This window comes from Haemaphysalis longicornis, unplaced genomic scaffold (assembly GCF_048455015.1).
Source record: "Haemaphysalis longicornis isolate Haplotype H1 unplaced genomic scaffold, Haemaphysalis longicornis Haplotype H1 scaffold_4, whole genome shotgun sequence".
In the NCBI taxonomy this organism is placed as follows: Eukaryota; Metazoa; Arthropoda; class Arachnida; order Ixodida; family Ixodidae; genus Haemaphysalis; species Haemaphysalis longicornis.
The window spans coordinates 88,520,545-88,547,720 of NW_027526361.1; the positions used below are offsets into that span (position 1 = coordinate 88,520,545).

The window sequence follows — 27,176 nt, forward strand, 5'->3', positions numbered from 1 at the left end:
GGGCACAGAACCAGCTTCACTGTACCGGCGTGGCTCCTGCTAAAATCCCGTATCCACTTTTTCGTATCCGCGGTAGCATTTTTGTCCCCCTTTCGACATTTCAGTTTCCGCTGCACCGTTTCCGAGATGCCTGAGAGCCACCATGTCCTGTTGCCTTCGTAGTAGTTCCCGGTGGGCAGCGATGATCGACGTACTTCTGCAGACGATTGATAAGCACGGCTCATAGCGGGCGGGTAGCACCGACGGCAGAAACGGAAAATGGGCCTAGTGACGCTACCACGTTAAAAACGCAAACACAGCTGTAGCGCTTCGCGGTACTTCGAGCCTTTTACGTCTCCCCATTACAGCGGCAGCGTGAGAGAGAAAAATGCGTCGCCACCTTGTTGTGGTGACCGTCGCAAACATGTTGCGGAATAAAATGAGCGCCCAACGCAAGCCCGACGTTACATGAAGACTTCCTCTATACCTCACTCAGTGCTCGTGAGTGGTACCATGACGGCGTTTATGGCGTTTACGGCGTTTATAGCGTTTATGGTACCATGGCGTTTACTGGGCAGGGGCGCCAGTCGACTATCATCTTTCGTCGAGAATTGCACCGAAAGGAGCAGATACCCGGCCATTTTGATATTTAGTAAGGTTCCGGCTAGGCACACTTGTATATTATGTGCCGCCGTCAATGAACACACACGTTCTAATCAGGAAGGGTCAATAAACAAGAAGTCAATGCTCATTATATCGTTTGAAAAAAGCGCGGAAGATAGGACTAAGGAATAAATAGACGATACAAGCGCTGTCGAACAACTTTGTGCATTTTATTTCGCAGGAAAATATACATGAATCACGAAGAGAAGAGAAGAAACGAAAGACTACTTTTGATATAAAAAGTAATAACAACAGTTTAGTTAGTATGGCAACAACAATTTTATCCGCCGCGTGGTGATTTGTAGACGACTAGTCATGTCAGGTATGCGATGTCCTTAACAATATACAGGCAGTGTCGTAAGTTTTTTCTACCTTTGTTCTGCTTGACATCCCAGTTTTTTCACTTGAATTAATAATGACGTTGCAGTGGAATGTTATCCAGGTGGCCACATCCTCGTTTAGTGAGAGGATTCTGTTTACGTCGAAGGGAGCTCTCCTGGACTGTTGCGCTTAAGTACTGCAATGTCACTGGTGTCCGACGATATTTTTTGCCAGACGAGGCATCCCTCCAAACCTGTGTATTTTCTATCGGCCTTCAGTATTCAACAGATGGTTTCTCTCGAAAATGCAACTAGAAACAGAAAAAAATGTTGCAATGCAAAAAAAAAAAACGCGATGCATTTAGCCCCATAGTTTCCCAGAGAAAAAGAAGATGCCTTCTGCCAGCATCGGAATTGACTAACGGCGAGCAGCGAATGCTCAAATATGCAACCTCACACTACCCGGCGAGAGTTGGCGCCAATGTAGAACATAAATATAAAATAACGGTTAATGAAGAAGTATTACAATGAAGAGCATTTACAATTAGGCAATTTAGAATTTAGGTACATTTCGCCTTTTAGATGCCCCTGTGTCTCTGTTTGGTCCCGCCAAATTGTTGTGTCTAATGAAAAAGAAGGCCATACGAAAAAGCAGCTATTCTATTCCGAGTAGTGCAATATTAAACCACAATAAGTATACACCTTCCCGGGAAGTGAAGTTTCTTGGCTGACTAGTCCAGCAAAACTTACCCTTCGATTGGGTAACGATGGGAAATCTTTTACCATAACCTGCTTCACTAGCTCCGGGTCTGCGACGAATAGGATGACATTGCCAGTCTCGAAGGCTCTGCGGATAAAAAAAATGGACCCAAAAGGAACGGTAATTTAATATGCACATTATCGTATTAGGCTGCTATTAACGTTCAGAATTTCAGTGACGACAAGGAGCTGCTCAAACTGGAAGTGCGGACATTCTTCAATGGGAAATCTCGATGAACGATTTACACTGTGGATCACGTGAATGAGAATCTAGGGTATGCCCTGATTGTTCTTTTCAGGCCTGCGCAGATATTTCTTCATTCAGTTACTTGTTCCCATGACCCCTTATCACCTTCATTTACAGTTGTCAGTTTAATTATATGTACTTTGCGATTGTTTGTGGATAAGTCGTGTATAAATAAGCGTCGTGTACTTCGTATAAACAGTTGGAAGTTGGCGCATATAGCTGTTGCATCTTGTCGTTTAGTGAAAATTTTTCCTTTTCTCGAAGCGCAAATCGCGCATGCAGAAAGCCAGGAGCGAAGCTACCCGTCAGTCTAGGGGCCCTATTCTCGACTGCACAAATTCCCGGGAAATTTGGGAATTTGCCGGAAGTCTTTTCTGATTGGCTTTCAATTTTGGTCACGTGCTTCCGGTTGACAAAGCGGTTGTGTGTTCTGTCGTCATTTTGAAGTTCTATGACGTTTACGGGCACCAGTTCTAAAGTTTGCCTTATTAAAGTTTTAAAGTTTGCCAGTTCTAAAGAATTAGCGCATAATTCTTGGCCGGCAATGAAAAACCAGACTAAAAGCTCTAGACATGACAACGTGGGCCTGTCTTTGCTATTTAACAACAATAATGCCTGCAATACACGCCCTCTCTGTGATTGGCTGAGAAGGCATGACGTAATTTAAACAGTTGGCGGGAACAATCACGTCATGCATTGGCAACTTCAGGCGTGCGTACAAGTGACGTAATGTTACGTAACAGCTTGAAAATGGCGCCTGATTTTGTCGCAAAATAGTGCGAAAAAATACCCCGACTTTCGACGCCGCGAAATGTCCGCGAATTTGCAGCAGGCGCAGTTTCGCATGCACGTTCATTAAATGGAAGGTGAAGCGGTTTTACAATTAAAAGAAAAGTTGACTAGCAGCAAGTACACATTGAATAGTTCATGTGTACGAAATATTTTCGCAATACATGCAATAGAAGCGGCGCAATGAGCAAACAAAAGTGGCCTGATGCCCCGCCCCCATCTCCCCGCGCGATGCCGGAAGACCGAAGAGCGCGGGCGAAAACCGGCTGAAAAACGTCATACCTGGACTTCCGGCCGGATCGGCCGCCTCGGCCATGCTCTTTTCGCCGTGTTTCCTTGTGAATGATACTTGTTGTTGTTGTTGATAGCACTCAATTGTACAATTTTTGTGTTCAAAAAGTATGCACGAACGCCAAACGAGGCATACGTTATCATGCCGTATTCCTAAGCAGAATAATGCCACGCCGGGATGCTTGATAACATACGGAAGCGACAGCCGCGGTGGCTGTGCTTGATGATAGATAATATACAATACTACGTTAAATACTTTGTAAACCACTCCAATGCGGTTTTTTTTTTTTTTTGATACGACGGACGTGAATGTTCACATTAGACGTGAATGTTCACATTAGGAAGGATGGGGAATACTGCTGTACTTTGGCCGGGGATGTTTTGTTCCCTTCCAGAAACCAAGTCAGATTTGTTCAGGAAATACTTGTTTCGTTAAACGCGTCGGTTTTCTTTCCCTATGGGCTCAGGGCAGTGTTAAAAAAAACAATTTTTTGGCGAAACTAAAACAAGGGGCCAATCCTGATAGAAGTTCTCTCCCGGCTAAGAGGTAACAGTATTCCTAGAAAGTAAAAGAACCAAGACAACCAGATTACTTATTTTGCATGTATACATGTCACGATAAGGTGATGTTTGTCTGGAATTAAAAAAAAAAAACACCACTCCGAACCACCACCGTGCCATAATTTGTGTTGACTGGGGGGGGGGGGGGGGGGCTAATTTTTTGCTCAAGATTCCGTGTGGCTGCATATTATAACCTGGCAAGCACTTGTTGTCACTGAACCTCAAGTGTGCTCCAGTGATAGTCGGTGATATATATAATGATGATACTAAAAAAATTAGGAGCGAAGAGTAAATATACGGCCTCTGTCCGACTAGCGCTTTAAATGCTTAAATCTAGAAATGCTGAAACAGGCCAACGATTCATTATCACAAACGTTTGGTGATTGTTACCTAAAGTACCGTAACTACAACGTAACTGCCTTGTCCGACTGGTCTGTTAATTATAACGAGGTGGCCGTAATATTGTAGCAGAATGCGCAACGCACAAGAGAAAATCAAGCCCTACTACAGCCAATAATGCTGAGCAGGCACTATTATGCTGCAGTGTTTTCAGAATAAATGCATGTGAAGCAGTAAGACGCCACTCATCGAAGTGCAGCTAGCAATCGGGGAGGCGCCGTAGTGCCGCTGCCGAAATTGCGCGCGCGTGTGGGTCTGTGTACGGGGATGAGTAACGGGGCTAGGGTGGGCGACAACGAACAAAGGAAATGCGGAAGCAGAGTCTGCTTGTTGGTTTATGCGTGTACCGGCAAGATGTGTCTCGCATATACGTTTACAGCGCATGAACGCTATTTTTTCGCGCAGTGCACGTACGTGCTTTTCGCTGGTAGATTGTTTATAAAGCGCCCATTACTATTCGGCATAAATGGTTTTGTGTATAATAAGAAACAGTTAAGGCAGTAGCTAATATTAACATAAGGTATAAAATCCCCCTATGCTGGTTGCCTAATTCAAAAATATTTTGATGGAACCCACTAGTCGACGTCACAGTCACTGCTTTGGGTTCTCTGTCGTGTAAAGCAAATTTAAGCTCCAAGATAATTGAACCAACAGTACGGGAAATTATAAAACAAACTTCCAGTCATGCGCGAAAATTAAACTGCAAGCTAAATTGCTGCAAAGGCAACCGTGCGATCGTTCGCAATGCTTCCGACAACCCGCGCGGCCGAAGGGTGTCCTCCTTTGACGTCATGACGGGCGCAACCAATCAGGGGCGTCAAAAGACGAAAAGCGCGCGTCTTTCAAATGGGGCCGCGCTTTTTGCAAGATAAGTGCCACTTGGACTCATGTACAATAAATTTCAATGTGATATTCGGAATCTGTGCGCAAGAAACTATAGAACTGTTAATCTAACTCAAATTTTTTGGTAAGCGCTTCAGCTTCCCTTTAAAGCATGTTTCCTACCGAAACAAATTATAGTTTCACCTGTTTCCAAGTCACCGATCACGGAGCATACAAATAACGTGCAGTATTTTGCTTTTATGTTTGGCAATAAAATGAAAGTTATTTTAGATGCATATTACCAGCGAAAAAACAGACAGGGACGAGGAAAGAAGCAGACGGGAGTGTCCCGTCTGCTTCTTTCCTCGTCCCTGTCTGTTTTTTCGCTGGTAATATGCATCTAAGTCAACACCAACTAGCCCAACTTTCAGCCTTAACTGAAAGTTATTTATTTGGCGTAACCACAACATAAGAGGGCAGTACAAGCCTCTCCGTGACAAAGAGAACCCAATGCATGGCATGTGTCCACACTCGTCCTAGTAAGCTGCTAGGTCACATGATCGAACTCAAGAGAAAAATAACAAAGAAAAGTGACTCTTTGGTTCATTACAGCGTTGATTGAAGTCGAGATTGACGAGTGAGTGAATCGGCAACATCGGTGCGCTCCGCGGTTATCAGGCGTAGCACTTCGCTGCTGTTATGTGTCACACAAGCGATGCTCGCGGCCGTCTTTTTCTGTGATCACGCCATAAACTTGTAACATGGCAGCAGACGATGGCGTGGCGGCGGTGGGGGCAGGGAAAATCGTAACACAACAAAGCTTGCATTGAAGTAGAGAGCCCAGCTATGTAACTAAAAGCGATTGAAATAAATAAATAGATACGGTAAAAAAATTGTGTGATGTTCTTTAGCTCGACATCCGCCTTTCGCTCGGTTTTGGATCAACGTCACTCGATCGCCTTGTGGTGTTGACGCCAATTTTGACCTTGAGCTATGTGTTTCTGTGCCGGCCTCAGGTACCGTCTTAATTTTTATAGTAGATGTCAAGTGTTTTTATCTTTTATGCGCAATATTTGATACCTTGGGTGTGATCTTTATGAGTGATACGTCAAATTACACTGCATGTCGTCATAGCTATACGTGCATCACGTCACTGATTGCTTACGTTGTGCTTACGCAAAAACATGGCGAATTTACCGGGAATTTGTGCAGTCGAGAATAGGGCCCTAGGTCAGCAAGACGTAATTACTTGTCTTCACTCTACAATCCTTGTTCAAAGGGCGTCAACCACACTCCCAAGACATCCGAAAACGCTCCGCATGCGCTGTTTCAGATATCCCTGCAGTATCTCCAAACACTTAACCTAAAGAATTTGAGGATGCCAAGTGCGTGCGCGCGGCAGTGGTAGCAGCTATAGCGTATATGACTGCCGGATCGGTTCAGCTTTCGTGAACCACTCTTAATACCGTCCAAAGGTTTCCATCACCGTAGTTTCTCGTCCTTTGCAATGTTAGCGCTTCTACCAGCGTTCACTCTAAAATGTGCGACTGAAGCACAACGTGCCCATTTTCGGGATGACTGTCGGGCTTGAAATGGTTCTTTGCTGGATCCATAGCGGTTAAAACTTGCCTCGAAGAATTTCCGGGCGAAGCAGCTAAAGCAACGGTCAAGAAAAAAATTCTTGCGCCTTCCCGCGAGGGGAACACGAGTAAATGCAGAGCATTGGGGCCTCAGTACTGGTTGAAGGCAGTGTTGCTTCCATCGCTTCTTCCGTGATGTTGGAGTAGCAGACACGAAAAAACGTGGGAGCGAGCGTCAACCAAGGAAGGAAGGAGCAACGCAGTGACTGAAGCACGAGCGACCGCTAGCCGCTTTATATTTGCAGCGCGCGCAGTAGAGGGAGAGCAGTACGGGGGGGACAGCGCGCATGGCGCAAGCAGCGCGCGTCCTTCCATGCTCCACCGCGCTGCTATCACGCACCTGTTACGCCGAGACCGCGACAGAGTGAACGGGCTGACTACGGCGCATGCGCGCGCCAGCTGCTGTTGAGAGAGAGGAGGGAAGGAGGAGAGGCGCACCTGCTGCGGACGCTGAGCTGTGGACGCCGTCCGACGCAGGAAGAGGCGAGGCTAAGAAATGCTCTGCATTTAAAACGCTCGAAGAAGGGACACTTCCAGGTGAGTCACGGACTTCATTGGTCCTGGAAACTGTTGACACATCGGGCCCCATCACAATACCGCGCAAGGACTAACGCGACGGGACTGCCGAAAATATTAAAATTGTGTTAACAGGTGAGATGAAGGCTGGGAGAACTCTGTGAATACCATTTAATTACAACAAGAACGCGCAGTATATTGCGAACGTTTCATTTACTTACACAGTTTGTTTACTTATTATTGCTTTTTGGAGAACGGAAATGACACGGTGCAGTAACCCTCAATCTTTATAATTACACATAATTTAACAATCCTATCGTTTGTGTTACGATCTGGTAATTGGGGGATGCCGTGTTTGGATTAACTGACACAACCACTGAGATATATTACACTGCCGCTGCCTCCACAGTGTATTCGCCTTCTTGCCATTAGGCACAGGGGCGCCACTCACCCGAACAGCTTTCCGTATTTCTTGTATCTTGCAGTGTCCAATTCATGTATAGGCTAGAATAAAAATGAGAAAAGCAGATTTCAATAGAGATCCTTCTTCAATTATTGTCCCAAAGCGGCAAGATGACACCTCCGAACATGCAACGTCTACCTATTGGCAGACAACCGAATCGAAAACAATTCGTATTTCTCGCGTTATCACCGCTTTGGTTTAAGTCCTCACAAGCAGTCCCGTACACGCATACACATGCATATATATACAGGGTGATCAAAATTAAGTCGACAGGTTTTTTTTTTTTTTTAATTTGGCGCTTAGATTTACGTGAAGGCCACCTCTACAGGGAGTTTATGCGCCCAGGGGGACACATAATTAGCGGGGAATTATTGATGTCGGTGGCTTAATTAACTAAAATTAAATAATTAACTTTTTAGTGGCAGCAGTCAGCAGAAGATATGTTTGTATTGAAAAGTTGGACGCAATCGCGTTTCTACGCAGTTTCATTTGGCAGAATTCTTCTAGCGCATCTGCACTCCGAGATAACTAACTGCGAGGTTTAATTGCCATTTGCATGATTACGCATGCAAGCCAGCGAAGACCGGCGCAGAGCCCTTTTGTTCTGCGCTTCGATAGCGGTGCCGAGTATATCACATTGCGATAACGCCAGCCAAGACTGAAAGGGTGCCAGTTATCACTTTTGCCTGCTTTGACCCCGTTGTAAAACTGAACTCCCTACACAGCAGGCACGTCACAAAAGGGAGGGGTTTTTGAGCCGGTCTTCGCTGTCTAGCATGCGTAATCATGTAAACGGCAATTAAACCTCGCAGTTAGTTATCTCGGAGTGCAGATGCGCTAGAAGAATTCTGCCAAATGAAACTGCGTAGAAACACGATTGCGCCTAACTTTGCAATACAAACATGCCTGCATACTGCAGCCACTGCAAACTTAATTATTGAATTTTAGTAATTAGGCCACCGACATCAATAATTACCATTTAATTATGCGTCCCCCTGGGCGCGTAACCTCACGGTAGGTGTGATTTTCACGTAAGTCTAAGCGCTTAATCTTAAAAAAATCCGCCGACCTAATTGTGGTCAGCCGGTGTAATGCATGTATGCATATATTATAATGCTCATGTATAACGCATATATGCATACATACATACATACATACATACATACACACATTGATTGATTGTAGGGTTCAACGCGCCGACGCAACGCAGGCGATGAGGCGCGCCGTAGTGGAGGGCTCCGGATTAATTTTGACCACCTGGGGATCTTTAACGTGCGCCGAAATCTCGTACACACGGGCGTTTTTGCTTTTCGCCTCCATCAGAAAAGCGGCCGCCGCAGCCGGGAATCGAACCCGCGACCTCGGGCTCAGCAGCGCAACGCCTTAGCCACTGGGCCACCGCGGCGGGTTAAATACGTACATACATACATACATACATACATACATACATACATACATACATACATACATACATACATACATACATACATATCAAAGTTACAGCCCCTATTGCCAGTGCTATTCGGCTGTTTTTGAAAGTGTCTTTATAGTGCCGAACGAGGTTTCTTGTCATTTTTGTGATAAAGGGATAAAGAATGGAAAATAGAGGTCCCGAAAAAATCCGCTCTTTTTCCGTAAGCGGGAATCGAACCCACATCCTACGCATAACGCGTGGGGTGCACTACCAATTGTGCTACTGCGTGACGGCTCCTCTCTCGACTATAGCACGGAGTTAATAATTATAACTTGCTAGTAGTAGCAGTAGTAGTAGTAGTAGTAAACGCAGTATAAGTAGAAAACTTTATTTTAGAAAATACAGGGAGGGGGAATGTAAAACTATTAGAGGGAGACTTGTAGGTTGGGTCCTTTGTCCAAAGCTCCATATTCAGCACCACCATGCCTTGCATTTCGGACCAAGTTTACCTGGTCCTCTAACGTTGAGCTGGCCAGAACTGCGTCCCTCGTCTCTAGTAGGGTAGGCGTTGGTCTTCCAGGGCCATATGGTACGGTACTCCCAGGTTGTGTGGAAAAGCGTGGACTTTTCTTTGCACTGGTTGCAGTGTTCTTGTACGTTTAGTTGAAGTGATCAAGGCTCAGCGGGACTTGCGAATAAAGTTATTGGTTTGTGTTTCCGGTAGTGACTGAATCGTGAGTGTTTAGCTGCCTGTGAAGAGATGGAAAGGTCTGCCGGCTGTTCGCCGTATTGTTCCGGAGGTGGGGAGTGGTATGAATGGTCGTGGAGGACGCGCTACGTTAGGTCTCTCGCAGCCCTGTTTGCCGCCTCATTACTTTCCAGCCCCTTGTGGTCTGGACAACAGTAGGCATTGTGGGTTTTTGCATCTTCGCGGGAAAGATATGTCTTAACTGCCACGGTATTCTTCCCGCCGTGATGTTCATAATTGCTCGCTTAGAGCCAGAAATGACGTTCTCGTAGCCTGATTGCCACGAGTATAGCTCCAGGTTCCGCCTCTACGATGCTCATCTCTTTCGTACTGAGGCAGCCGCGCAGGTCTCCTTGTTTGTCCACTAAGACCGATGCAGAGTTGGAGTGATCTCTGAGACTTGCATCTGTACGTGTATACGGTGTTGGTGTGGTGTTTGAATTTCCTCCTGGGATAATTAATTTTCGCCTGTATTCTTCGTGGTGGAGCTTTGGGTCTATATTCTTGGTCAGTGGGAGCGTTTTGATTTTGGTGCGTTGCTCTGGGAGGAGGTCGGTCATTGCCTCTCTGGGGGGGCTGCCGATTCTCTACAAGATGAACGAACCGGTCTTAGTGCGAACAAGTCATTTTTTGTGATAGGAGTAGGCCCTGCCTTATCTCCTCGACGGTGTTCAATGTGCCCAATATGAAGACTTTCTCGACTGCGGTATATATGAGCCGACCTAGAGCGGCTTTGTATGCCGACCTGATAATAGTGTTTATTCTCCATTCTTGGTCCTTCCATATCGTATGACATGGCCAACTGTATGAGATTCTGCTCATATGAGTGCATGCATTATGCGTGAGGCTTCTTCTCCGCGTAGGCCTTTCCGGGCTTTGGTGATTCTCCTCCCTATACAAGATAGTTGGCTGCGGATTTGTTGATTAGATCAATTGTTTGGTCGGCTCGTTCGTTTCTCTGTATGATCATTGATACAATACGAACAACTAAGGCGGTAAGTTGGGCGAGTTGGTTACAAACTAAGGAAATCATCGTACTAGCGAACAGTAAACAGAGACAAAGGTGAAAGAGGCGACGAAAAACACGCTAGCGTGTGTTTCATCGCCTCTTTTAGCTTTGTCTAGTATTCGGTAGTACGGTAGTACGATGATTTCCTTAGACAATACGAACTTGACTTCGTTCCAGTATTTCGTACGATATGATTTTTATGGAGGTGTTATCGTCACTATTTCGTTGCGGGTAGACTCTAATGATTTCCGATTTCTCTAATGCACACTTGAGTCTATTATCTGCTTCTAGTTTGCCTTCCCAGTTGACTGCGTTTTTGAGGTTATGTTGCTTTTGGCCGAGTGTACCCTGTGCTGTCCATATTGTGAGATTGTCTGCGTAGACGACGTGACTGATACCTGGAGGTCTCTCTGAGTTTCTTGGCGGTATTCATCATTGCGAGATTAAATAACAGAGGTGATATAATCGACCCCTGAGGGGTTCCGCCGTCGGCATTGTGAAGGGATCCGATCGTAGTTCACCTATGTCGACTATGACAGTTCGGTTCGTCAGAAAGTGTGAGACGTAATTGTAGATACGTTCCCCGCATCCTATCTACCTGAGGGATTCCAATACTATACCTTTGTGAGATACATTCCCGCACGTGCTTTAAGATCTTTTGCGACTATAAACTATTCTCCTTGTGCTTCTTCCTTGAGCACTTCTTTAAGGAGTACGAAGGCATCTTGTGTTGCGAGACACTCTAAACCCTGTCATGCTATAAAGAAAAATATTGCTGCCCTCCATGTAGCTCGTAAGTCTCTTGGTAATGACTCTATCATGCAATTTTACGTCCCATAACGTTAGGGAGGTTGGTGTGGGCTTTTTGATCGCAGGTGTTTTGCCCGGTTTCGGAACGGGTACAATATCCTAGTGGCGTCATCCTTCCGGCACTGCACCCGGAATCCACAGTTGCCTTTTTATGTACTGAGAAAGTTGTTCGATCTCTAGCTCATTAAGGTTCCAAAGCATGCTGCAAGAAATGCCATCATTCCCTGCGGCACTTTTTTTGCAGAAACTGTGTCATTGAAAACTTCCTCCGTGATTTTTCTGTCCAGCAATTCGTTCCTAATCCCCGTGTTCTTTCGGTGTGGTGATTCGTTTTTTGGCATTCTGCAGCATTCGCTTTTGATTACATCATGAAGAGTTAACTGAAACTTGCTCAGAGGCCGTTCAACTAGCGCCACCCGTCGACTACAGCGGGAGCCATAGAACGTGTTTTCCCCCAGCGGCCACCCCTTTAGACCTGAATGGATGTGGTGGAGAGGTAATTGTATTTCCGGACTGCTGGAGCCACAACCTTCGTAATGCATTTTTAGAGCAGAAACATATGGGACGAAGGATTCCGTAAGGACGCATATCAAAGTTGCAGCCCGCATTCCCAGTTCAATTCGGCTGTTTTTGAAAGTGTCTTTGTAGTGCCGAATGAGGTAGTATTGTCATTTTTGTGATACAGGAATAAAAAAGTTAAAATGAAAGTCGACAAACATTCGCCAGTTTTCCGGAACGGAAATCGAACCCATAACGCGTGGTGTGAACTCCGAATTCTATTTCGCAACGGCTTCTCTCTCGACTTTAGCGCGGACGTTTATATTTAAAACTTGGTCAGAGGCCAGTCGACTGGCGCCGCACCTCTGCCACAGCGGGAGACGTACGACGTGATTTTCCTAGCGGCCGCCACGGAAGACGTCGTCGGAATTCCATACATGCATGCATACATACATACATACATACATACATACATACATACATACATACATACATACATACATACATACATACATACATACATACATACATACATACATACATACATACATACATACATACATACATACATACATACATACATACATACATACATACATACATACATACATACATACATACATACATACATACATACATACATACATACATACATACATACAGGGAACGAGAGGGCTTTGTAGATGGTCACCAGATAGAAATAATACTTGGGAGAAGGCAGCGGCCTCAGACCTCTGCCAACGTTTCGACAAGGAGACGTCTTTTTCAAGGCATGCCTTGAAAAAGACAAGTCTCGTTGTCGAAATGTTGGCAGAGGTCTCAGGACGCTACCTTCTCCAAAGTATTATTTCTACATACATACATACATACATACATACATACATACATACATACATACATACATGCATGCATGCACTCACGCACGCATGCATATATACATACACGCACACATACGTACATACATACATACATACATACATACATACATACATACATAGGAGGCTGGGTAACAATAAACCTGCAGAGTACTGACAACCCCCGTGGTTCAAATTGAAATTTTCAACACGGCAACCGCCAGGGAATACACGGGAAAGCAACCTCGCTATAAGCGGTAAGAGCACCTCAAGTAGCTACGAGATATACCAATCGAAACACACCCGTAAATTTAAGGTAACGCCTTTTGCTGCTTTATCTTCGGAGAAAGTCTGAAACGTTAACGTCAGCAGCTTAATACTGTCGTCTTAAAACGACTATAACGCTAGTAACAAGGACAAAGCTGTAACCCTTAGGAAGCTCAACCCTGAAGATAGTAGGTTGCACTCTGAATATTTTCGGCGAATTTGCTACGTTTTCAAATGGAGAGTCTACACTCAGAAAACCCGTTTTTAAACCCTATTCTCCAGGAATGCCAGGAAACTGTTGCAAACCGACAGCGCGATATTTGACAGAGTTCGAGCATATCTAACATGCATACCTGCTCATGAGCAAGCAGGAAGCCAATATTTAACCTTAAGTATAAAAAAAACTTCAAATACTGGCATAGAACCCTATAACGTTATAATTTGCGGTAACGTCCCAGCGGTTGTTCGTAGGGCTGCCACTAATTGGGAATGTTGATCAGTTTTCTGTGGCCTAAATACATAAACTTAGGCTGTAGACATCTTAGAAGCAGAGAAATAAATAATTACACAGTTTAAAATAAGCAATTCAGCCGCAAGGAATAAAAATTTGCCTTGGTTGAATAAGGCTCAATCGTCTGTCGCGCGACCACTCGAATTTCGAGCCGAGAACCCGCAGCTAACGCGCACACAATTTCACCGAACGACAATAAACGGATGCTGCTCGGCGCAGGTGCCGGTTTGGCGCGATCGCACAGTGAACTCAGATTGAGACAGCGATTTTTTGTATCATTTTCTCAAGGAAGGCACCCTCACTCTTTCACCCTGTAACGCTCTCCGTACTCTCCCTACCTGGAACCAACGAACGATTAGACGCTTTCACTTCACAGCCGCAGGAGGAGCTCGATCGACCTTCGCGGACCTTAGCAGGCCAGACTGATGCTTCGAGAACGAGTCGTTTTCTGGGTTTGTGCCTGGAGTATTACAGCTTTTAGACAAAAACAATTAAAAAAAATTACATCATCTTCCCGTACGGGAACCCTGAGTAGTATGCGAAGCAGACATGGGGTCGACTGAAGTTCCCATTAGTTTTCTGTTCGTCGTTTCCGTTGACGTTCAGCTTCGCGTGCCTTCATTGTATCAGTAGCTTAATGACGTAGTTTGAATGAGTGAAGGACATAAGGCGCGTTCCTAGCACATGCTCCCGTCACGGTTTGTAGCGCAGTGGGAAGAGCGCCACGTACCTCCCTTTGCGGCCAGGGAGTCGTGGGATCGAAACCGGGTGCCGCCTAACTATTTCTTTTTATAGTGGGCTGCGCTGACATCAGCCCAAACGCTGACGGGGCTGAAGAGACGGGCATGCGCAGTAGAGTGCGGACGGCGGACAACGACAACGAGGGAGGGAGGGAGGAAGGGACACAGCCCCGAACATGAGATGCTTCGCATCTAAAATTCCTGAAATATCTTTGCAAGCTTTTGAAATACATCAATTCTGCTTCCCTACTGAGCAATGTGACAAAATACTGAGCTCATTTCCTATCAGAGCAAATGGCACTTGTTCATACATAAACACAGAAAATGATTGGTCAAGAACATTGCCTCGTCCTAGTTAGTATTTGTTTAAATACTGAGGGTCTATGGGTGAAAGAAGAGAGTCGTCCGATTAAAGACTTACACGGAACATTATCTTCAACATGGGGCCAAAAATCAGAGCGTAGGGCTCCGATGTTACATTTTGGTCCTTCCAGAAGTTCCGCCTCCTGGAAGCATACCTGAAAGAAAAAGTTATCCAACAAACATCGCAACTTTCGAGGATGGTATCCTTCATTTCAAATACTCATCACACGGAAACAAGAGCTGGCCACTAATACTTTTAAGTTTTGTGTGCGCTACAAAATGACAGGAAATTTATAAAGGGCGCTAATAGAAAACTCGTTTTTTAGTTCTGTTTTTTGACCAGCCGCGAGTATTCAAGCTGAATATGTTACGACATCGCGAATTTCTTCCTGCTTATTTATTATAGTGCCATAACTTTTGCGTAGGCGCTCGTTGGCTTGTCCTGTAGCTCGCTCTATATCAGGGGCAGTCACAATTAATGCGTACGCGTGTTACGGAAGTTTCAGTTTCAGTTTACTATTCCAATAAAACTTAATACAGAATAATAACTCGAGCATGTCCCACAGTTCATGAGTGGGAAGGACCTCCTACAATACCTACATCGAAGAATAACACTTAACAGCAGTAGCGATCCTAATATATGTACAAATAATTACACAAACAAAGACAAATCAGATAGTATTAATGTATTACCGGGAAGGCACGCGCTGCGAGTATTAATGCTGATATTAACGGGAAAATAAACAACCAGTTTTCGTCATGTGGTGATGGTCTTTCCTTCCAAATATATGAATGGAAGGAGATGATTTAGAACGGGAGTACTGAATTTCATTATGATGTTGCCAGAACGTTCGCAGTAAGATTGTCACAGTTAGTCGTTGGCTTTCATATATAGGCTATATAGGTGAAGATATAGGCGAAACATGAGCTCATCTTATCCGGCCTGATATGCGATTCCCTTATTCAGCAAAGCCACCGACGGTGTACTGACGCACGGTCGCTCGATGGAAACTAGGTCCCATCGAGCGACCGTGGCTGACGCACGACGATCCTCTGCTGTGAATGAGGAACGCCTCGCATATTTCACGTGTGCGCTAGCCTCTATACCTTTTCCTGGCACGGCAGGCTTTAAACTCAGGCGCTCACGATTTGTAACTCGCTGAAAACCGGGACAGGCAGCATGCTTGTCCAGCATGTGAAAACTTGCAATTCGTGCGCGCCTGATTTTGAAGCCTGTCGTGTTCTCAAAAAGTATAGATGCCAGCACACACGTGAAATATGCGAGGCATTCCTCATTCACAGCAGACGATCGCCATGCGTCAGCACACCGTCGGTGGCTTTGCTGGATAAGAAAATCGCATATCTAGCCGGATAAGAGGAGCTCACGTTTCGCCTATATCTTCGCACGCATGCTGGATAAGACCTTCCCGGCCTGTTTGCCATGCCTTCCCGCATTCTGTAATCCGTTCGCTGATAACCATGCCAGTCTTTGTACTCTTATAAAGGTTCTTTCCTTCCAAAAATAAACAGTTGTTAGTCAGCGCCCTTCTTTGTCGCCTCTGCACCCAGTCCCGTCCCTTCGCTGTTCAACCTCATGCAATGAACCAACTAGCCCAGTTACAAACCCTCGTACAGTTACCATAGATCCTTGATGAGCTTTGAATAGAACTTTTTACTATCTTCACGAGAAGAATTTTTCGCCTCTTTCGCATCTTTCCTGAAGCATGGTGAATAGTCGCACTCGCAACACAAAAAAGTTTTATTTTTACGTCGGGGAGAAAATTAAACAGGAATTTCAGATGTTTAGGCGATAACAACGCTGAATAATGCAGCAGGAGGAAAGTTCAACCTTCACACACAAAAAAAACAACCGTTTGGCTCTGCACCTAACCAAAGCTTACACAATCACTGAACTTAACAAATCCCACGCTCCTGAATTTTGGAGTTTACTTCATAAAAGTCAGGTGTTGCGGAACGAGTGGTTACGGAGATATTTAAAAATATAGTTTCATAATGCATATATATGCACAAAATGTACAAAAAAGCTTGAGGACAACGTGGACTGCTTAATTTATGCAAAAGCCTCCTCGGTTTCTAATATTTCCAGTTACTGGCGTTGGGTGAAAATAAAGCACATTAAATCTACGGTGCATTAGGCTGACTTTCGTGTGAAATATTTTGCAAATTCCAAGGAAAATTTCCACATTTGCAATCGTTTTCCCAACAAACAAAACTTAGCGGAGACCAGCAAAACTTGCAGTACCGCTTTAGTTTACCTCTAATGTTGAACAGTTCACTTCTCTCTCATAGAGGTGGCTCGTGCCGCATTTAATATATTCACATAAATACATTTGTGCGCAGAGGATTTGTCTTGCGCCACTGTGCATAATTTACTTCAATTGATGCTTTGTTATGAAAGTCCAGGGGGTCTAATCCAAAGGGACACACAGGGTTTGCAGAGCGAGTGGTTACGGGGATAGTGCGGAGTGTAGTTTCATAATGCATATATATGTGCCAAAGAATGTACAAAACAGCTCACGGACTCCGCTGTAGCAAAATAGCTCGCAGCTCTAACAGCTGGAAAAAATACTTTTCTCATAAATGGATATACTGAATACTATGCCGGATCTCATTTTGAAGGCCCACTGACCGGTCCAAAAACGGAAGTTAGTTGCTTCGTAGCGTGTTAATAACAATAAAAAAAGCTCACACTCATGCGTAAACGTTTGGCTCAATTACGGCAATATCGGCGGCGATAGGAATTTCAATCTTGTCATTGCACGCTGTCAGCGCCCCACTTAATTCTAAGAAATATACAATGCCTGCTGAGCTCACTGCCTCGCGCTTTCATGAAGTATGCTGTAGGTCAGCAGTGAATGAATGGTCCATTTTACTGAGCACTTACAGGTCATCCCTCTAGAATTTAGATTCAGCAACAAAAGATAAGCTGGCTGGCGATGAAACATTCCCTACCTTAGCGCCATACCGAGATGGAGCAGCGTCGAATTTCAGAAACTGCGTACACACTGCGGTGTCGCCGTTAAGGTCACGGCAAGGCGGCTTCATCAGCCTACAGCCTTTTTTATCCCGTGCTACCAATTCCATTCACGATAAAGGAAAAAGTGTGCGGCAGCTCTGATATCCTCGATTGCCTTGACAACACAGTTTTCTATCTGTGCGACCGAAAGACAGAGGCAACCGCCCATGCACCTAATTGCACCCAACTGCAACACTTAATCTAAGCAAACGGAAAAAACCATCCTACATCGACGGCGGTTGAATGTAGCCTTCGCAAGGTACTTTCTTATTAAATTGCAGCAGGCCTATCGTAATCTTTCACAACATGTGTCGTACGTGAAGACATCGAGCGCGTTTTACCCATATGCTCATTACTATTCAGTGGAGTCCGCTGATGCTTGTCTTGAACTGAGAGCGGGTTCGTTACCTTGGTCAAGTGCACACGAGGCCGCGCGTGCTACAAACCTGTTTTTGGCGTACAGTCGAAGCACTGGATTGGACGGATTTCTTTAAAAGAACCACTAGTAACACCGCAGGTGCATGTATGCATCTTTTCATATCCTGTCTACTGTTGCCATTCGTACCGCGTCTGCATGGCAAGCTGGGCGCAACGGCTTGGCGAACACTCCAATTCCCTATAAAATGGATCCCCGCTATCTCTTTTTTTTATATGTCTTCCGCGGCCTCATTTGCCTTGCCAAGCATTTTGTAGTGAGGTATTTTTTTGTGGTGGGTAGTGGAGGGGATATCGAGCAGTGTACATAAGTACCGTCTCTATTTTCTAACGCAAAGCTACGAATGGCTTCTGACGTGACTGTACGAGGTGATAATTGCTTCAACAGCGCAACTCAGACTAAGAGAAGTGATGGAGACGATGCATGCCATGACTCTCAAATGCATTTTATTTTGGAAGAAAAAACACACATATACTCAGTGCATGGCGTAAGTGAAAATAAACAATAAATACTCAGGTCAAAAAGCGTAAAGGAACAAAGTTTTTAAAGCAAACACTACTCATCTGACGAACAGGAATGTACACAATTTCTAAATAGTCGGCTTCCTGAAACCATGGACATCCGAGCTTGAACACACTTCTTACAGAATCCTTCCCGAGAAGTTACGTCCCACGAAGCGTCCGTACTATTTTCCCCTTTTTATAAACAATACAACTCGTATTCTAAGGTGAAGTTCAAAGCGAACCAAAATTGGTATGCAGCCTCAAAATTATGCAAACAGACCGGGCCGCTAGGGCAACGGAAAGACGCCTATCACTTCAGGCTAATTGCTTGAGGCACTAGTAGCATTATGCTTGCATAAAGAACGCAGCCGCGAATGATAGACGGCAAAAAAGTGGCCACAAAATGACCGGGAAGTTTCATAATAAGCCAAGGGTTCAGATATACTGCAACTGATACTCACAAATACAGCAGTATGCAGGCTGTCGCAGCGAGAACAATGCATTCTGGCACGCCAAGAAACTGGTCCATGTTGGATGACACCTGCTACACGCAGTGTTCAGCCAGTCCTTCGGGTCTTTTCCAAGTGAACCTACTCCCTGGCACCAACCAAGCGCACTGATGAAGTCAGCGAACACGACGATAGCGTTGTCCGCGCAGAGGGAAACTGTTTATCAGTGAGCACGCAATGAGCGTGAAGGTATGGCCGCGCGGTGACGGCAAAATGAAAGTGGCTGCAGCCTAGCTCAGCTAACCATGGATAGGCAAAGCGAAAGCTCGGCTTCACCTGATTAAGACTTGATTTCACTTGGTTAACCTTGGATTTATCTGTAATTATTATACTATTCATTTACAACCTCCCTTTGCCCACGGTTGTGGTCCCTTTCGCGCACTCTGCGGACTAAGACTCCGGACTTAGAAGTGGTGTCACGTACCGTCCTTAGCTTTTTTATTGCGTACAGCGGAGTGTTAAATTTGATGAAGGAGCTCTCTCCACATAACGTTTTCAGACTTAAAACAAACCTTTTGCAATGCCAGACGTGTTTGCTGGGTGTACTCTCCTCGCACTAGGAAACGGCTTTTAGCATTCGAGTCATCCCATTCCTAGTTACTCAACGGGGGCATAGCATCACTGTTTTGGCAACGCCCTTAGGAAAAGCTTTCACCATTCAACGGAAGAAAGTTTTGGCGAACAAGTTCAGAGCTTAAAGGTGGCTGGTTTCCCTGATACTGTTTTAAAGTCGGTAACCGAAACAAAGTTAAACAAAATGAAAAAAAGAATCGGGGAGGAGGGTACCACCACATTCTTTTGAGGACCGTAAGCAAGTGGAAGTAATCCCGTACATTCACAAGATCTCGCACAATGTTACAAAAGTGGTCACCAGACGTGGGGTACACGTAGGGTTTTCGGCACCGTGTAAGCTGGCAAGCCTTTGTTCCGAAATTGAAAAGCGCCAACCAAAGAACACGTGCACAACCTGCCATGCCACAAAGTTCATGAAGTGCACGACAAATATTGGAGAGTTTTAGCTAACCGTTTTCGACGGTCCGCTCTGGTATCGGCGGCACGGTCAGCGCAACCGGAGCCAATGCCGTTCGCGGCCAAGCAGGCCACGCATGCGCAATGGCGCTCCCGCTTGCTTTCGGAGCGGAGCGGACCGTGAAAAACGGTCAGCTAAAACGTATCTACCGCCACCGCTGAAGTGCGATAAAGTGTATACAGGGCAGACGGGACACTAGAGAGTTTTAGCTAACCGTTTTCCACGGTCCGCTCCGGTATCGGCGGCATGGTCAGCGCGACCGGAGCCAATGCCGTTTGCGGTCAAGCGCGCCACGCATGCGCAATGTTGCTCCCGCTCGCTATCGGAGCGGAGCGGATCGTGAAAGACGGTCAGCTAAAACTCTCTACTGTCTAAATGTTCACCTAAAAGAATTTGCAACTTCGGTCGCGTCAGGCGGAGGGGAAACTTGCCTGCCCATTGTCGAAGTTTTGGATGCACCCCCTCTTTGGTAGAACTGAAATAATTGGTAGGCGAGCCATAACATGCGAGAGGAGGCTGATAAAAGCTCATCAAATACGAAAGCACGTTTTTGATGAATGCGTGAGCGTGCACTCACTAACGGTGTCAGGCAAAGAAGCCGAATATTCTAAAAAGAGGTAATTTGAAAATACATCATCTGCTTGTCTTTGTACTTCTACGGCGCATGCCCTGACCTTGTTTTACCTTTGAAATTTTATTCATTAAACTGTTGCTCGTCCGGGTGTGCGTGTTGTCCAGCTCTCTCCTCGTGTACGAGTCTCGAAGGCTGGGTTCCACCATTTCTTTAAGGTATGTACCAACCGGCCCAGCACCAAACTCTTCTACGATGAGTTTATAAAACAAGCAGAGAAAGAAAGTAATTGTAAATCATGCATAAGTGCCTGGTTTCCTTTTTATTTTGTTTACAACCTGCATGCCTGACGACAAAATCCGCCATTGACGTCCCGGGATCAAGACCACTTAAAAAAACATGGTTTTCACAGAGTTATTGTTATCACGCCGTTGCTCAAGATTCTTTTGTTTTTGTGAGGTCGAGGACTTTGCAAGTGATAAAAATGGCTATTGATAAAAGATATCGCTTACGTTATTGTACTTAGGAACATTTATTTGAGCCGATACAAAATGTAAGATAAGAAAGGTAGGTGGCCTCATTGTAGCGTCGCGTGCGTAGATTCATTAGAGACAGCGGTGAGCAGGTGCGACATTTCTTAACAAATATTATCCCTCACAGCCCCATGATGTGCAAAACGGCGCTGCTGCTCGCGCTGCGAACATCAGTGCAACGTGCCTATAGTAGTGGCCGTATCCAGGCAACTTTCGTCTTGAGCTGCTAGTCTCTTACGTATTCTCTTGCATGGTTGTACGTCGGCTCAATTCCTTTAGCTGCACGCTTGATTACTCGATAGATTTATTTTCGCATTACATGCACGCGATGGCTTTATCGGGAAATCGAACAATGCGAAAAGAGAAAGGGCTCGTGTGCTGAAACTGCGGTGCAGTATATTTATCCCCAGGTAATAAAATAATACAGAGCCCTTCTTTTCGGTGCTCTGATATCCCTGGTGTCCTTTATGCGCGTTACAATCCATATTCTGAACCTGAGTCTAATATGGTAGATAGATTTTTTTTTCGTTATGTGGCTTCGTTGGCTCAATAGCACCCCAAGGGCGTATTCGGTTGTCTGCAAAAAGCGTACATAAAAGACGTCTACAAAAGCTATGCTTGTTGTTCTCGTCGGCGTCGATGCCTTGTATAGCGCATCCATGAGGAATATAACACAAAGAAAAGCGCCGTGCCAGGCATGGATATGTTAGTTGCAGAAAAAACCAACAACTCTGGAAAATGCAGGTTTCTGTCCTTTTTTTAGACCAGAATAGCAATAAAGAACAAACAGAACTTCTCCAGAAAAATTCCTCATGATGCAACCAATCTGCAGGGAGATAACAGCTTTCTGAAATCCATACTCTTGTGAAATCGTGCGCGGATTTTGAGACCGAAACTCTGATGGGACATTTGTGATGCAGCTTGTAACAATCACATTCTTCTCGGTGTTTACAGAAAGCTTCATCGGGAACTCGCGTACCATAAGTGATGTGAATGAGAAAGCCAGCAATTATGGCAGACTTCGTCGCTGCTACATCCTCTTTGCGGTGTCGTCGCCTTCACCTGTCATGCGGCACGTGTCCGAATGATACTCGTTCTATCCTGGCACGGTGCCGCGTAAGCGCTGTAGTTACTACACTTCACTCGTGATCTGGAGACCTGGGTTCAAATGCCATTTGAACTCGTATGTGTTTTATATGTTCTTTTACTTATTTTTTGAAACGAAGTTTTAGGGTCCTCACTGATGCGGCTGTATGCCAATACGCCCTTAAGGAATGCCATCTGTCTCTTACGATGATGATGAATGTTCATGGCTGAAGCGAAAGAAAATGAAACTCTTCTCGTGGCCGGAATCGAACCTGGGTCCATCCTGTTCTGAAGCCGACGTCTATCCAAGTTCTCCATTGCGGCGTGATTGATGCCTGCGCCACGCAGCAGGTATCTATTCGCGCCGTACACACCAAACCCACACGTTAGGCCTACGGAGTGCACACCCGAGAGTTGCCGGGGTATTCTAGAAAAGTTGTGCGCGCCTTCAGAGTAGCACACACTTGACATGTGGGATCGGCAAACGAAAGGGTCCATCACAAGAAAGTTTCGCGTTCAACCATCGGCGTTGCTAGACGGAGGGGTGCATGATTTTAGATGCGACTGCATCTCATTCACTCGCCTTGTCCCTGCATCCGGCGTCGTTGTCGGCGTCTGCCCCTCCCCCATTCTCCTCGCCACGTGAGCTGCGCTCTCCGCCGCTCACCCCCTCTCCTCTCCGATAGCCAACACTCTCTCGCGAGGGGCATTGGATTGGATTCGAATGGATTGGCTTGGCTATGCTTGGATTGGATTGGATTAAAGTGGATTGTGTTGGATTGTGCTGCGTCATAGCCGCGGCAGACGCACTGGCGCCGGCGCGTCCCCTCTCCGTTATGCGCGCTTTAAAACGCGGTGCCTGCGACGTTCCGCTCCATCGTTCCAGCGCCGTTCCTCCGCTGTCCAAGGCTGCAACGTGAACCCCCTATGCGTCGCATCTACACAGGGGTTCCCGCGAGGGGAGGTGGGAGATTTTTTAAAGACTTAAACCCAGAAATTTTGGTCTGTCTGTTATGTCTGTCTGTCTGTCTGTCTGTCTGTCTGTCTGTGACTCGATTCAGCCAACCGGCCAAAGCAAAACAATGCCTGCGCAATAGTCTTATATAGTGACAGCTAAATCTACCCGTCTATGTCCGGTGTAATGTTCATACTTGTCAACATTGTTGAAGAAGAACAAGACATTACGCAAATATGAGACAACAAATCAATACACAAGTGATATTTGCAGTGTTCCTTTATAAAAATTCAAACACGCTTGACTTTTGCGAAATTAAATACTTCATCAACTGCAGAAAAAGAATTCACCCCGCCGTCGCCTGCTGTCGCCCGCGCCACTATAGCTTCTGGCGCCATTTGAAGAAATCAACCGCCAACAATTACGCAAGGTTCCACTAGATAGTTTCCACGTGCTGCTTGCAACGCACGTGGAGTAGGGAAACGCGGTTCTATAAACGTTGAAGTAGGGTGCCTCGATTAACGCGCGTCTTCGCCGTACGGCAGCGCTGGCATCGAGACACCCGGTTTGGAGCAGTGGAACGCGGGAAATTTAAAATGATTTAAGCAAACATTTGGCGTCTTTACTTTGGGAGGAGCGCGATGCAAGAGGAAGAACATGAGAGGTGAGCGGTAAAGCATAGGGAGGCATTTACTTCGCAAAAGCCGATAAAGACTATCGTCTTTTGACGGCATTTGCAACGAAAGGAGCAAATACGCGGCCAATTTTTTCTTACTGTGACCACAATTTGGTTCCTTTAGTGTGGCCGCCAGCAACTGTGCTACGCTTTCGCTTTTGATGAGACATGTAAGGCTTTTGCCTTAGTAGGTATAACCAGTTTTAGATGCGACTGTATCTCATTCACTCGCCTTGTCCCTGCATCCGGCGTCGGCGTTGTTGTCGGCGTCCGCCCCTCCCCTTTTCTCCTCGCCGCGTGAGCTGCGCTCTCCGCCGCTCACCCCCTCTCCTCTCCGATAGCGAACACTCTCTCGCGAGGGGCATTGGATTGGATTCGATTGGATTGAATTGGATTGGATTGACTTGGCTTGGCTTGGCTTGGCTTGGCTTGGCTTGGCTTGGTTCGGATTGGATTGGATTGGATTTGGATTGGATTGAATTAAAGTGGATTGTGTTGGATTGTGTTGCGTCATAGCCGCGGCAGACGCACTGGCGCCGGCGCATCCCCTCACCGTTATGCGCGCTATAAAACGCGGTGCCTGCACCGCTCCGCTCCATCGTTCCAGCGCCGTTCCTCCGCTGTCCAACGCTGCAACGTGAACCCCCTATGCGTCGCATCTACACAGGGGTTCCCGCGAGGGAAGGTGGGAGTTTTTTCTATAGATCTGTGCCGAATCCTCTTTTTGTTTAATTTGTCATATTGTTCAATAAAAAATTCCCCCGCATTTCCCCGAAGGGGAGTATGAGGAAGTGCGAAGCACGGGGTGATGCTATGAGGGGGAGTTTGTTGAAGTTTGGTGGCATTTTGCCCGTTAGTTACATTAACACCCCATCGAGACTGCAGAACTAGACGACCGCTCTCGACGAAGACGCGCGCGTGACTAACTGCAGAGCCGAGCCGAGCGAGGAGACTGTAGCGAGAGAGCACGCGCGCGCCGACCCTCGGAGGTCTGGCCGTTTATTGCTGCATATATAGGGGAGTGTGCCGCGCCGAGCCAAGTGGCTGAGAGAGAGGAGGCGCGGGCGAGCGCGACGAGCGAAGGGGAGAGGGCAGCGAACGCGCGCAACGGCGCAGCGGCAGCCGAGCGAGGGGAGAGGAGGCGCGAGCGCGTGACGTCACGGCGCGCAGAAGGGGAGGGAGGCGCGAGCGCGTGACGTCACGGCGCGAGGGGCGGCGAGAGCGCGCGCCGTCACGTGGCGTAGTTACGTCACTGCGCCGTTGCTACGGACGCTCTCCCTCCGCTCTGCGCCGTTGCTAAGGGCGAGGCGGGCGGACGGACGGACGGCGGCCGACGCGGGAGTAGGCCCGACTAAGAAGTGCTTCGCACTTAAAAATATGGAATAATCCTGCTTTCTTGTTTACACCCCTCAAACTGTCATGAAAATTGATATTTCGAGCCACGCATTCCTATGGCTGCCACACGTTATGTGCGCGTGCTCCAGAATTAAGACAATAAAACACGTGCACCACAAATAAAAAAGTTGCCGTGTATCTGCTCCCTTCGTTTCAAATGTCGTCGAAAGACGATAGTCTTTGTAGACATTTGCGAAGGAAATGCCCCCCCCCCCTTTGCTTTCCCGCACACCTCTCATGCGGTTCCTGTACCGTCACGCTCATCCTAAGGTAAACACACTAAAGGTTTGCTCAGGGCGTTTTGAATTTACCGTGTTCCACTGCTAAAGGCCGGGTTCCTCGATGCCAGCGCTAGAGTACGGCGGAGACGCGCGTGAATCGAGGCGGCCGACTTCAAGGATTACAGAACCGCATGGCCGTGCTCCACGTGCGTTCCAAGCAGAATGTGGAACCTAGCTAGTGGAACCTTTCGTTGCTGTTGCCGCGTGATTTTTCATATGCCGCCAGGAGGTGGCGCTGGCAACAGCAGGCGGCGGTTTTCATCAGTAGATGTAGAATACCATTTTCTGTAGAAAAACCAAGCATCCATGAGTTTTTTAATTAAGGAACACTGCAAATATCCCTTGTGTACTGAGTTCCTGTCTTATATTTGCGTAATGTCTTGTTCTTGTTTAACAAAGTTGAGAAGTAGGAACATATAAACCGGGCTTAGACGTTTACATTTGGCGGTGAGTGTATACGACTATTGGGCTACTACCTACTTTACTTTGGCCGGGTGGCTGAATCGAGTCACAGACAGGCAGACAGAGAGACAGACCAAAATTTCTGCGTTGAAGTAGCCCAAGAAATACTATCGTCTTTAAAATGCAAAGCGAAGCAGCGCGGTCATTGGCTGGGATGCTTTTCACAACGCCCGCCTCGCAATACAATGCACAAGGTATAGTTATACTGACGTAGCATCTACATAAGCAGCGGACCTGATCCCGAAGTCTCCATGGTCCTTCAGCTTGTTATTTATTTATTTATTTATTTATTTATTTATTTATTTATACTGCAGCCGTACAAGCAGCCGGGTGGATGTACAAATGATCGAGTGATAAAAAGCGGAAACAAAAACACAAGCGCAAGGCACAGATTGACTGGTTCACAACACTAAAGGTGATGCAGAATGAACAAAGGCAAGACCAAAGAAAGCAGGAGAAAAAAGAAATCTATATTTATATAAATTTGATATTGCACTCACCAACCGATCTATGGGGAGCCCGCGAGTATCACCGGGTAGCGAGTTCCAGAGCTCAATAGTCAAAGGGAAAAAACTATATTTCAACAAATACGTTTTGGGTTGAAATGGTTTAAAATGGAAATTGGAAGCTGCAGCATGGGGTTGCAAGCTATAGATACCTTGTAAGCGACGGCAAGCGTGGTGATTTAATCAAGGTGTACAGGAACTTTTTGGAATTCTAAGTGGCTCCGAGCTGGTAACGGAGTTAAACCCGAAGGTGGTAAGTTGTTGTAGTTGTTGATGTTGTTCCTTTGTTTGTGACGCATACCCACTTGGGGGATTGGCCAGGATTGGGAGCTTTATTGGGACAATGTGCCCGATTTACGAAAGTAAGTTTTGGAGAAAAAAAATATATTATAATATTCGCACAACAAATACAGGAATTTGTAGAAGAAAAGTGCCCACTATTAGGAATTTGCAAGAAAATGCTATGCGGGAATTTCGAAGAAATTCTTCTGTGTACAAGATCGGCTGACCGTTGTAGGTGCCTTGTCTCTGAG

At 46.1% G+C, this 27,176-nt stretch overlaps 1 protein-coding gene across 1 annotated transcript in view; it reads right to left on the reverse strand.

The window, feature by feature from the left end:
* Positions 1-19,257, reverse strand: part of LOC144178999 (cytochrome P450 3A24-like) — a 52,881-nt gene extending 33,624 nt beyond the window's left edge. The window contains exons 1-4 of the mRNA XM_077707159.1: positions 19,101-19,257; positions 14,722-14,818; positions 7,438-7,490; positions 1,713-1,809 (exon numbers count right to left, since the gene is read on the reverse strand). Of these exons, the coding sequence (XP_077563285.1) occupies positions 1,713-1,809; positions 7,438-7,490; positions 14,722-14,818; positions 19,101-19,168 (315 nt within the window). The 5' untranslated portion in view covers positions 19,169-19,257. The remainder of the gene's footprint in view (positions 1-1,712; positions 1,810-7,437; positions 7,491-14,721; positions 14,819-19,100) is intronic.
* Between the last annotated feature and the right edge of the window lie 7,919 nt (positions 19,258-27,176).